A 12673-nucleotide genomic window follows, 5' to 3' on the forward strand; every position below is an offset into this window, starting at 1 on the left:
AACAGCTTCTATCTCAAGGCCGTCAGACTGTTAAATAGCCATCACTAGCCGCCCTCCACCCAGTACCCTGCCCTGTCACTGTCACTAGCTGGCTACCGCCCGGTACTCAACCCTGCACCTTCAAGGCTGCTGCCCTATGTACATAGACATGGAATCACTGGTCGCTTTAATAATGCTTACATACTGTTGTACACACTTCATATGTATATACAGTTCGCCTTGTTTTCCTCTAGCTATTCTCCAGTTTGCTCCCAGCTGCTTTCATAGAACGTTGATCCCTGTTAAACCACGGTATAGATTGTTTCTTTGACAGAATTAGTATGACATTTCCTTAAATGCAGTCAGATATGTAGCTGATGGAAAGTATGTTGTAAATGAAATAAAATGCACTTTTCTCTCAACTGCGTTACCAACTCCAGTCAGCGGATGGCGATGAGCGTCTTTCAGGCGATGCTGCCATTGTGACGTATAATCTAGTGGACGGGACGTTTCTTCAACAACAACAACAGCTAGTCAGACACCTCGGTAGCTTGCTCGCCAACATAACCGAAACATTGAAGCTCTTTAGACTGTCTCAGTGTTTTAAAAACAGTTTTGTCGTTTAGCTAGTTACCTTATTTAATGTTATATGTACATTGTTAGTCAGTTAGCTGGCTTGATAAGTTAGCCTAGCACTAGGCTAGTCGCTAATGCTAGCTAGCTAACATCCCTGACCATGAGTTCACTAAGCTACTCTCCTCCTGCTAAAGAAGAAGCGGTCTGCTGGACGGAGAATAAGGCTCCAGAGGGTATATGGCTGAACATTGTCGTGAAAGAGGAGAAAGAAGAGGAGGATGTCACAGTTAAAAAACAAGTAAAAGTTGAGGCTGTTCCCGTGAAAGAAGAAGAGGAAGACGCGTTCAGAGTGAAAGAGGAGGAGGATGTTACAGTGAAAGAAGAGGAGGAAGAGCAAGAGGTGGATGCAGGGGAGGAGGGGGAGATGACTGTCACATTGAAAGAAGAAGACGAGGAGGAGACAGAAGATCTGATTGAGACCAGTAAGTACTAGAGGTCGACTGATTATGATTTTTCTATACCGATTATTGGCGGACCCAAAAAAGCCATACCAATTAATCGGCCAATTATTTTTAAATATTTTTTTGTAATAATGACAATTACAACAATACTGAATGAACACTTATTTTAACTTAATATAATACATCAATAAAATCAATTTAGCCTCAAATAAATAATGAAACATGTTCAATTTGGTTTAAATAATGCAAAACAAAGTGTTGGAGAAGAAAGTAAAAGTGCAATATGTGCCATGTAAGAAAGCTAATGTTTAAGTGCCTTGCTCAGAACATGGGAACATATGAAAGCTAGTGGTTCCTTTTAACATGAGTCTTCAATATTCCCAGGTAAGAAGTTTTTTAGGTTGTAGTTATTATAGGAATTATAGGACTATTTCTCTCTATACGATTTGTATTTCATATACCTTTGACTATTGGATGTTCTAATAAGCACTTTAGTATTGCCAGTATAACAGTATAGCTTCCGTCCCTCTCCTCGCTCCTACCTGGGCTCAAACCAGGAACACATCGACAACAGCCACCCTCGAAGCAGCGTTACCCACGTAGAGGAAGGGAAAAAACTACTCCAAGTCTCAGAGCGAGTGACGTTTGAAACGCTATTAGCGTGCACCCGGCTAACTAGCTAGCCATTTCACATCGGTTACACCAGCCTAATCTTGGGAGTTGATAGGATTGAAGGGGTGGGTATAATTTGTGGAACGTTCCAACAGGAATCTGTTCCAAAAAACGTAAAGTAAAAGGTTGCCAACCAACAACGCATACAAAGTAGCAACGCATACAAACCTAGCTAACTTGCTGCCGAATAGGCATCAACTCACCACGTAGCTTATTCTTAATGTTTGTCCATAGGCAAACAGACATGTGAGGACAGACATTTTTCGGAATAAATGTGATGAGTGAAAAACGCAATGAAATAGACCACTCCCTACCCGGTATCTTATTCTGCCGCTATACAACTTTGTATGCGTTGTTTTTTTGGAAACCTTGTTATTTACGAAGTTTTTGGAATAGATTCCTGTTGGAACGTTCCACAAATTATACCCACCCAGGTTGAAGTCATAAACAGCGCAATGCTTGAAGCACAGCGAAGGGCTGTTTGAATGAATGCTACGAGCCTGCTGCTGCCTACCACCGCTCAGTCAGACTGCTCTATCAAATCATAGACTTAATTATAATATAATAAACACACAGAAATACGAGCCTTGGGTCATTAATATGGTCGTATCCGGAAACTATCATCTCGAAAACAAAAGTTTTTTTCTTTCAGTGACATACGGAACCGTTCCGTATTTTATCTAACAGGTGACTAAGTCTAAATATTCCTGTTAGGCATTGATGTTTATGGTTAGGTACATTGGTGCAACGACAGTACTTTTTTCGCAAATGCGCTTGTTAAATCAACACCCGTTTGTCGAAGTGGGCTGTGATTCAATGAAAATTAACAGGCACCGCATCGATTATATGCAACGCAGGACACGTTAGATAAACTAGTAATATCATAAACAGTGTGTAGTTAACTAGTGATTATGTTAAGATTGATAGTTTTTTATAAGCCTAATGCTAGCTAGCAACTTACCTTTGCTTCTTGCTGCCCTCGCGTTACAGGTAGTCAGCCTGTTAATCCTTGTGGAGTGCAATGTAAGGCAGGTGGTTAGAGCGTTGGACTGGTAACCGAAGGTTGCAAAAACGAATCCCCCCTGAACAAGGCAGTTAACCCCCGTTTCTAGGCCGTCATTGTAAATAAGAATGTGTTCTTAATCTGACTTGCCTAGTTAAATAAAGGTGTAAAAAATCAATAAATATATATTTTTTTTAATCGGCAAATCGGTGGACAAAAATACCGATTACCGATTGTTATGAAAACTTGAAATCGGCCGTAATTAATCGGCCATTCCGATTAATCGGTCGACCTCTAGTAAGTACTATCTTAATAACAGGATCACAACCTCTGTTAGACCAATAATGGACGGAAGAAGCCTGACGTTACTCAATATAGTCCAAGGACCAGACATGTTCTGCTTTGAGGTGAACTGGCTCCAAAACAGACAAATACTACATCTAATGTGAATCGATTCTCAATTGTGGTCCAGAAACCTAAATCTCTCTACTTTCATATCTCATCAAAAATAATTTCACAAATATACTCTTACTGCACACTGTTCTAACTGGTTTTAACACAGTTGCAGCCGACAGTGTTTTTCAGCGACAACACCTTTGTGGCGTCCGTATTCCGTTTACACACAGGTGTTAGGAGTCGCTGATAGCTAATTAGTCCAGGTATGCCTCTGTCTATCATCTGTCTTCCATCTGTTTTCCTCAAACACGCTGTAACATGGAAATATGGCCATGTGGGAACAGTAACCCCATAAAGGTAGCAATTAAAACTTTAGTTTCATCTTTCTCTTTTCCTTGCTGGTCTGAAAGATAAGGTCCTTATGCTTCCAGAACCTTACAACAAGCATGCGTGTTTATGTTCAGACCGAGACGTCGGGGCTCTTAACAAAACTCCCCTGTACAGAGAAAGCCTTCTTCCAACGACTCTGATGTGTAATGGAACGATCAAGGGCCTCTGTCTGAAGTTGTTGAACTAATGTGTGTTTTTAAAGCGGCATTCTACTGAAATTTTACATTTGAACATGTTGTTCTGTACTGTAGGAATTGTTAAAAGCTAAACTGTAAAAAATATGTTGGCCACCAGCTAAATGCATGAATACTGTTGTCCTCAATATCTATTATTGGATCGTTCCACCAATTCGCTGCCTTTTGATAAGTGTTACTTGATAATTTTAACATTCTGTCATAAAGACCCACATGTTCAAATTCATTAAAACAACTAGTTTCCTATCAAGACCGTAAATAAATCAACTAAAGTAAGTGCTAAATAAAGTAACAGGGTTTATATAAAAAAATATATATATTCCTTGTGAGTTGACTGAAAAAACAATCGTCATTTACAACAATGAACTGGGGAAAGTTTACCGTAACAGGGTTGACAATTTCTTCTTAAATCACCATAAATCCCCTCGTGACAGGGTGGAATGGAAGCTGTTATACAAAAAAACACACACAATTAAAAAAAACATTTTTCAAGTCAGTTAGGATCCAATTATTATTTTCAATGACGGCCTAAGAACAGTGGGTTAACTGCCTTGTTCAGGGGCAGAACGACATATTTTTTACCTTGTCAGCTCGGGGATTCGATCTTGCAACCTTTCGGTTACGAGTCCAACGTTCTAACCACTAGGCTACCTGCCGTTGACCTTAAGATGAGGGACAAATGTAAAGGACTCATGTTAAATAAAGAATAATAATCATCAGAAATGACTGTCAAAGAAACTAAATAACTTGGGCTTTACAATTATGGTGAAATTTACAGCATTTTGGGGGGGATTAAGTGGGTTAAAATGATCCTGGAAGTGATACATGTTTGACGGAGGGACATGTCAAAATGCTGACTTTGGTCATTCTAGCAAGCTTTTATTCATATAAAAAATGTATTGAATTCTCCATGTGGTCTATATTAAAAGGGCACTTCATTTAATATAACAGGCTTTTAGAATTCAGAATTGGTGCACAATTTCTACTTAAAATATCAAAGGGATGCAAAAGGCAGTCTTCTGGTGGAAGGACCCTGTTAGAGTGCTTTACTCAGTCTAGAAACAGGCCATTCCATTAGAGGAAGATTTGAAGCTCTACATTATCATTGTTATTTAAAGCCACCAAGTCTTTTTAACACCAGAACCACTGGGTCTCAAGGGGACCCTCCTTCAAGTTAATGGGCAGTCATTCTGTTAGTGAGCGTTTCTCCTTTACCAAGATAATCCATCCACCCGACAGGTGTGGCAGATTATTAAACGGCATGATCATTAAGCAGGTGCACCTTGTGCTGGGGACAATAAAAGGCCATTCTTAAAATGTGCAGTGATGAAACTGGATTTTGCACAACTGAAGAATTTCTGCGCAAACTGTCAGAAATGGTCTCGGGGAAGCTCATCTGTGTGCACGTCGTCCTCACCAGGGTTTTCTTGACCTAACTACAGTTTGGCGTCGTAACCAACTTAAGTGACTTGCCTAGTTAAATAAAAGATTAAGTAAAATAAATAAAGTGGGCAAATGCTCAATTACCACTGGCATGCTGGTTAAGTGTGCTCTTCATGGATGAATCCTGGTTTCAACTGTACTGGACAGATGGAAGACCGCATGTATGGCGTCGTATGGGTGAGCGGTCTGCTAATGTCAACGTTGTGAACAGAGTGCCCCATGGTGATGATGGGGTTATGGTATGGGCAGGCATAAGCTACAGACAACGAACACAATTGCATTTTATCGATTGCAATTTCAATGCACAGAGATAATGTGACAAGATCCTGAGGCCCATTGTTGTGCCTTTCATCCGCTGCCATCACCTCATGTTTCAGCAAGATAATGCCCCATGTCTCAAGGATCTGGAAACAATTCCTGGAAGCTGAACATGTCCGGTTCATCCATGGCCTGCAGACTCACTAGACATGTCACCCGTTGAGCATGTTTGGGATGTTCTGGATCGACATGTACGACAGCGTGTTCCAGTTCCCACCAATATCCAGCATCTTCGCACAGCCATTGAAGAGGAGTGGGACAACCTTCCACATCAACTCTATGTGAAGGAGATGTCACGCTGCATGAGGAAAATGGTGGTCACACCAGATACCGACTGGTTTTCTGATCCTTTCCCCCCATGTTCAATCCATTTCTATTGGTGGAGGGCCTTTCCCCCCATGTTCAATCCATTTTTATTGGTGGAGGGCCTTTCCCCCATGTTCAAACCATTTTATTGGTGGAGGGCCTTTCCCCCCCATGTTCAATCCATTTCTATTGGTGGAGGGCCTTTCCCCCATGTTCAATCCATTTTTATTGGTGGGGGCCTTTCCCCCATGTTCAATCCATTTTTATTGGTGGAGGGCCTTTCCCCCCATGTTCAATCCATTTCTATTGGTGGAGGGCCTTTCCCCCCATGTTCAATCCATTTCTATTGGTGGAGGGCCTTTCCCCCTCATGTTCAATCCATTTCTATTGGTGGAGGGCCTTTCCCCCCATGTTCAATCCATTTTTATTGGTGGAGGGCCTTTCATCCCCATGTTCAATCCATTTTTATTGGTGGAGGGCCTTTCCCCCCATGTTCAATCCATTTTTATTGGTGGAGGGCCTTTCCCCCCCATGTTCAAGCCATTTTTATTGGTGGAGGGCCTTTCATCCCCATGTTCAAACCATTTTATTGGTGGAGGGCCTTTCCCCCCCATGTTCAAGCCATTTTTATTGGTGGAGGGCCTTTCATCCCCATGTTCAAACCATTTTATTGGTGGAGGGCCTTTCCCCCCCATGTTCAATCCATTTTTATTGGTGGAGGGCCTTTCCCCCCATGTTCAATCCATTTTTATTGGTGGAGGGCCTTTCCCCCTCATGTTCAATCCATTTTTATTGGTGGAGGGCCTTTCCCCCCATGTTCAAGCCATTTTTATTGGTGGAGGGCCTTTCCCCCCATGTTCAATCCATTTTTATTGGTGGAGGGCCTTTCCCCCCCATGTTCAATCCATTTTTATTGGTGGAGGGCCTTTCCCCCATGTTCAATCCATTTTTATTGGTGGAGGGCCTTTCCCCCCATGTTCAATCCATTTTTATTGGTGGAGGGCCTTTCATCCCCATGTTCAATCCATTTTATTGGTGGAGGGCCTTTCATCCCCATGTTCAAACCATTTTATTGGTGGAGGGCCTTTCCCCCCCATGTTCAAGCCATTTTTATTGGTGGAGGGCCTTTCATCCCCATGTTCAAACCATTTTATTGGTGGAGGGCCTTTCCCCCCCATGTTCAATCCATTTTTATTGGTGGAGGGCCTTTCCCCCCATGTTCAATCCATTTTTATTGGTGGAGGGCCTTTCATCCCCATGTTCAAGCCATTTTTATTGGTGGAGGGCCTTTCCCCCTCATGTTCAATCCATTTTTATTGGTGGAGGGCCTTTCCCCCTCATGTTCAATCCATTTTTATTGGTGGAGGGCCTTTCCCCCCATGTTCAATCCATTTTTATTGGTGGAGGGCCTTTCCCCCTCATGTTCAATCTATTTTTATTGGTGGAGGGCCTTTCCCCCATGTTCAAGCCATTTTTATTGGTGGAGGGCCTTTCCCCCATGTTCAATCCATTTTTATTGGTGGAGGGCCTTTCCCCCCATGTTCAATCCATTTTTATTGGTGGAGGGCCTTTCCCCCCATGTTCAATCCATTTTTATTGGTGGAGGGCCTTTCCCCCCCCATGTTCAATCCATTTTTATTGGTGGAGGGCCTTTCATCCCCATGTTCAATCCATTTTATTGGTGGAGGGCCTCCCCAAGAATAATCATCAGAGATGTCTTGATTCATTTCTTCCCCGCCATCCGAGTAGTTTTCGTTCAGATTTTGTAAATTAGACACACTCTCACTGTGGACTCCAAGTAGACCAGAGTAGACTGATATGACTGCTGTTCTTCATTCACAATTGGTGATTAAATAATTATTTTCCCCTCGCTCATCAACTCACCCGTTCTCCCCCTTTCTCCCCCACGATACTTTACTTCATTCATTTAATCCGTTGTTCTACGTCTGAATAGAGGTTAGGTTCAGTTTGGAAGAAATGATTGGGGATGATTATCAACTAGTCACGTCCCTTTAACCTGTCAGGAGGAGGAGAGGAGCTATTGATTACCACCAGTAAGTACTATCTGAATAACAGGAACCTCTGTTAGCCCAATAATGGACTTTAACCTGTCAGGAGGAGGAGAGGAGCTATTGATTACCACCAGTAAGTACTACCTGAATAACAGGAACCTCTGTTAGCCCAATAATGGACTTTAACCTGTCAGGAGAAGGAGAGGAGCTATTGATTACCACCAGTAAGTACTATCTGAATAACAGGAACCTCTGTTAGCCCAATAATGGACTTTAACCTGTCAGGAGAAGGAGAGGGGCTATTGATTACCACCAGTAAGTACTACCTGAATAACAGGAACCTCTGTTAGCCTAATAATGGACTTTAACCTGTCAGGAGGAGGAGAGGAGCTATTGATTACCACCAGTAAGTACTACCTGAATAACAGGAACCTCTGTTAGCCTAATAATGGACTTTAACCTGTCAGGAGAAGGAGAGGAGCAGGCGCTATTGTCTGGAGATGGACAGGCAGGGGGGAACTATTCAATAAAATGACATGCCCTCCTCAAAGTGGGTAAATGACATGCCCTCCTCAAAGTGGGTAACGCCAGTTCTGTCAGTGAAATTAAGTTTGTAACAATGACAGTGCATCATATAGATTTATTGAGGGAAAATCAAGGACTGAAGAGGGGCATGAATACAAAAAATGGCAAAGTAATACTTTTTTTTAAATTCATGAGGTGATTGGGGGACTTGATAGTATAACAATAGTAGTAATAATAATAATAATAATAATAATGTATTTTATACAACACTTTTCATCACAAAGACAATCTCAGACTGTAAAAACTGTCAAAACTAACAAAACACATGTAGAGATCTGGCAGGTCTTGGTGATGGTCTTCCACAGCTTCAGATGATAAGGTGTTGTTCAGCCAGGCAGTTCAGAAAGGCTGGGCAGTAGTTTAAAAGGAGGGAGCAGCGATGTCACAGAGGGAGCAGCGACGTCACAGAGGGAGCAGCGATGTCACAGAGGGAGCAGCGACGTCACAGAGGGAGCAGCGACATCACAGAGGGAGCAGCGACATCACAGAGGGAGCAGCGACGTCACAGAGGGAGCAGCGATGTCACAGAGGGAGCTCTTCACCAGGCTCCCCCTCTAACATGGAGCCAGTTTTATCATGTAGAAGTTTTATTCAGGTCTCTATTAAGTATTTAACTAAATAATCTGTTTGTCATTGGCAGGAGAAAGACCAGACTCTCACTCTGACAGCAGAAAGAATCCTTCAGGAGGACCAGACCCAGTGACACCCAAACCAGCGAGACAACACCACTCCCTATCATGGGCCCTAAAACAGCATGAGAGGACACACACAGGGGAAAAGCCTTTCCAATGTTCCCACTGTGGAAAGCATTTTGCCCGCTTAAGGAGCCTGAAGGAGCATGAGAGGACACACACAGGGGAAAATCTTTTCCAATGTTCCCACTGTGGAAAGCGTTTTACCCGCTTAATGAGCCTGACGGAGCATGAGAGGCTACACACAGGGGAAAAGCCTTTCCAATGTTCCAAGTGTGAACAGCGTTTTATCCGCTTAAGGAACCTGAAGAGTCATGAGAGGGTACACACAAGGGAAAATCCTTTCCAATGTTCCCAGTGTGAAAAGCATTTTACCCGTTTAAGGAGCCTGCAGAAGCATGAGAAGATACACACAGGGGAAATCCTTTCCAATGTTCCCAGTGTGGAAATAGTTTTATCAATTTAAGACATCTGAATAAGCATGCACTTACCAGTGCTCTCATTGTGGAAAGACATTTCCCAGTCAGAGGACCTGAAATCACATCAGAGAATAGAGAGACTGTGTTCTGACTTATGTTTTTGACCTGATAATTTAGGTGTTTGTTTATACCACATGAAATCATATTGTTTATATGAAATCATTAACAAAACAGACCTACTTTTGTTTAAGTTTTCATCTGGAGATGATAAATACTATACAATGTGTTTTGATTATGAACTTTAATCCATTGCATACCCTCTAATATTGTTCATTATGTTTTTGGGATATTGCTAAATGTTGATGATATTGCTAAATGTTGATGAATGGAGTTTGCATTTCTTGATTCTAACCTTAAACCTCTTGAATTTGATGTGATCTGGTTTTTCACTAAATGAATTGTATTACATGATTTAGATATTGCACCATGTAAATTATTGAATAGATTAATAGAATGTGCATTTCTTTTTTTTGAACATTGAAACCTCTTGAATTTAGTCGTTTTTGTTGCATTTAGTTAATTTGTTTACTAGTCATCAAGGTAAAGGACTATGAAAATGTGATGACGTTTTTATATCAACATTGATAAGTTGTTTACATGAAAAACATGAGTGTTCCCATCAATGTTATTCCACTATGTAGAAGCAGTATAGAGCTAGTTTCGATTGAATACAGATGTGTAGTAGATGTGAAGTTTATTTTAAATTCTTACTAATTGATTAGCAAAAACGTATCTTTGAAATGAAAAATAAAAAGTAGAATAATGCACCATGGTAGCTAATACATTACAATATAATAAGGCTACATGGTAGATAATACATTATAATATAATAAGGCTCCATGGTAGCTAATACATTAGAATATAATAAGGCTCCATGGTAGCTATTACATTAGAATAAGGCACCATGGTAGCTAGTACATTAGAATAGAATAAGGCTCCATGGTAGCAAATATAGTAGAATATAATAAGGCACCATGGCAGCTAATACAATTGAATAGAATAAGGCTCCATGGTAGCTAATACATTAGAATAGAATAAGGCTCCATGGTAGCTAATACATTAGAATATAATAAGGCTCCATGGTAGCTAATACATTAGAATAGAATAAGGCTCCATGGTAGCTAATACATTAGAATAGAATAAGGTCCATGGTAGCTAATACATTAGAATAGATTAAGGCACCATGGTAGCTAATACATTAGAATAGAATCAGGCTCCATGGTAGCTAATACATTAGAATAGAATAAGGTCCATGGTAGCTAATACATTAGAATAGATTAAGGCTCCATGGTAGCTATTACATTAGAATATAATAAGGCACCATGGTAGCTAATACATTAGAATAGAATAAGGCTCCATGGTACCTAATACATTAGAATAGAATAAGGCTCCATGGTAGCTAATACATTAGAATAGAATAAGGCACCATGGTAGCTAATAAATTAGAAGAGATTCAGGCACCATGGTAGCTAATAAATTAGAATAGATTAAGGCTCCATGGTAGCTAATACATTAGAATAGAATAAGGCTCCATGGTAGCTAATAGAATAGAATAAGGTCCATGGTAGCTAATACATTAGAATAGAATAAGGCTCCATGGTAGCTAATAAATTAGATTAGAGTAAGGATCCACGGTAGCTAATACAGTAGAATTAGGCTCCATGGATCTAATACATTTCATTAGAATAAGGCACCATGGAGCTAATATATTAGAATACGGCTCCATGGAAGCTTATACATTAGATTAGAGTAAGGATCCATGGTAGCTAATACAGTAGAATAAGGCTCCATGGTAGCTTATACATTAGATTAGAGTAAGGATCCATGGTAGCTAATACAGTAGAATAAGGCACCATGGAGCTAATACATTAGAATACGGCTCCATGGAAGCTTATACATTAGATTAGAGTAAGGATCCATGGTAGCTAATACAGTAGAATAAGGCACCATGGAGCTAATACATTAGAATACGGCTCCATGGAAGCTTATACATTAGATTAGAGTAAGGATCCATGGTAGCTAATACAGTAGAATAAGGCACCATGGAGCTAATACATTAGAATAAGGCTCCATGGTAGCTAATATATTAGGCTATAATAAGTTACCATAATTGTATCCTATACTGACTAGTCTTTTTACCCATTCGGTCTAATACAGGTATCCTTTTCTGACTAGTCTATTTATCCATTAGGTCTAATACATGTATCCTATACTGACTAGTCTATTTATCCATTAGGTCTAATACATGTATCCTATACTGACTAGTCTATTTATCCATTAGGTCTAATACATGTATCCTATACTGACTAGTCTATGTTGATTTTGTCCATCCATACCAGACGCGATCAGGACACGCAGGTTGAAATATCAAAATTAACTCTGAACCAAGTACATGAATTTGGGGACAGGTCGAAAAGCATTCATGGCAATTTAGCTTGTTAGCTTGCTGTTGCTGGCTAATTTGTCCTGGGATATAAACATTGGGTTGTTATGTTATCTGAAATGCACAAGGTCCTCGTGTCTTACAATGAATCCATGGTTGCATGGCCACACCTCCAACTCAATCATCAAGTTTGTAGACGACACAACAGTGAATGGCCTGATTACCAACAATGACGAAACAGCCTACAGGGAGGAGGTGAGGGCCCTGGCGGAGTGGTGCCAAGAAAATAACCTCTCCCTCAACGTCAACAAAAACAAAGGAGCTGATCGTGGACTTCAGGAGACCAGCCGCAGTGGAGAAGGTGAAAAGCTTCAAGTTCCTCGGCGTACACATCCCTGACAATCTGAACATGGTCCATCCACACAGTGTGGTGAAGAAGGAGCAACAGTTCCTCTTCAACCTCAGGAGGCTGAAGAAATGTGGCTTGGCCCCTAAGACCCTCACAAACTTATACAGATATGCCATTGAGAGCATCCTGTCAGTCTGTATCACCACCTGGTACAGCAACTGCACCAAACAGCTTCTATCTCAAGGCCGTCAGACTGTTAAATAGCCATCACTAGCCGCCCTCCACCCAGTACCCTGCCCTGTCACTGTCACTAGCTGGCTACCGCCCGGTACTCAACCCTGCACCTTCAAGGCTGCTGCCCTATGTACATAGACATGGAATCACTGGTCGCTTTAATAATGCTTACATACTGTTGTACACACTTCATATGTATAT

General features: G+C 41.1%; 1 protein-coding gene across 1 annotated transcript; it reads left to right on the plus strand.

Moving 5' to 3' along the window:
• The first annotated feature begins 487 nt into the window (after positions 1 to 487).
• On the plus strand, positions 488 to 11812 carry LOC106595627 (zinc finger protein 69-like). Its single transcript, XM_045711480.1, has 2 exons — positions 488 to 1037; positions 8976 to 11812. Exons 1-2 carry the CDS (start codon positions 716 to 718, stop codon positions 9491 to 9493), a joined length of 840 nt encoding a protein of 279 aa, XP_045567436.1. The 5' UTR covers positions 488 to 715; the 3' UTR covers positions 9494 to 11812.
• The last annotated feature ends 861 nt before the right edge of the window (positions 11813 to 12673 follow it).

This window comes from Salmo salar, chromosome ssa02 (genome assembly GCF_905237065.1).
Source record: "Salmo salar chromosome ssa02, Ssal_v3.1, whole genome shotgun sequence".
In the NCBI taxonomy this organism is placed as follows: domain Eukaryota; kingdom Metazoa; phylum Chordata; class Actinopteri; order Salmoniformes; family Salmonidae; genus Salmo; species Salmo salar.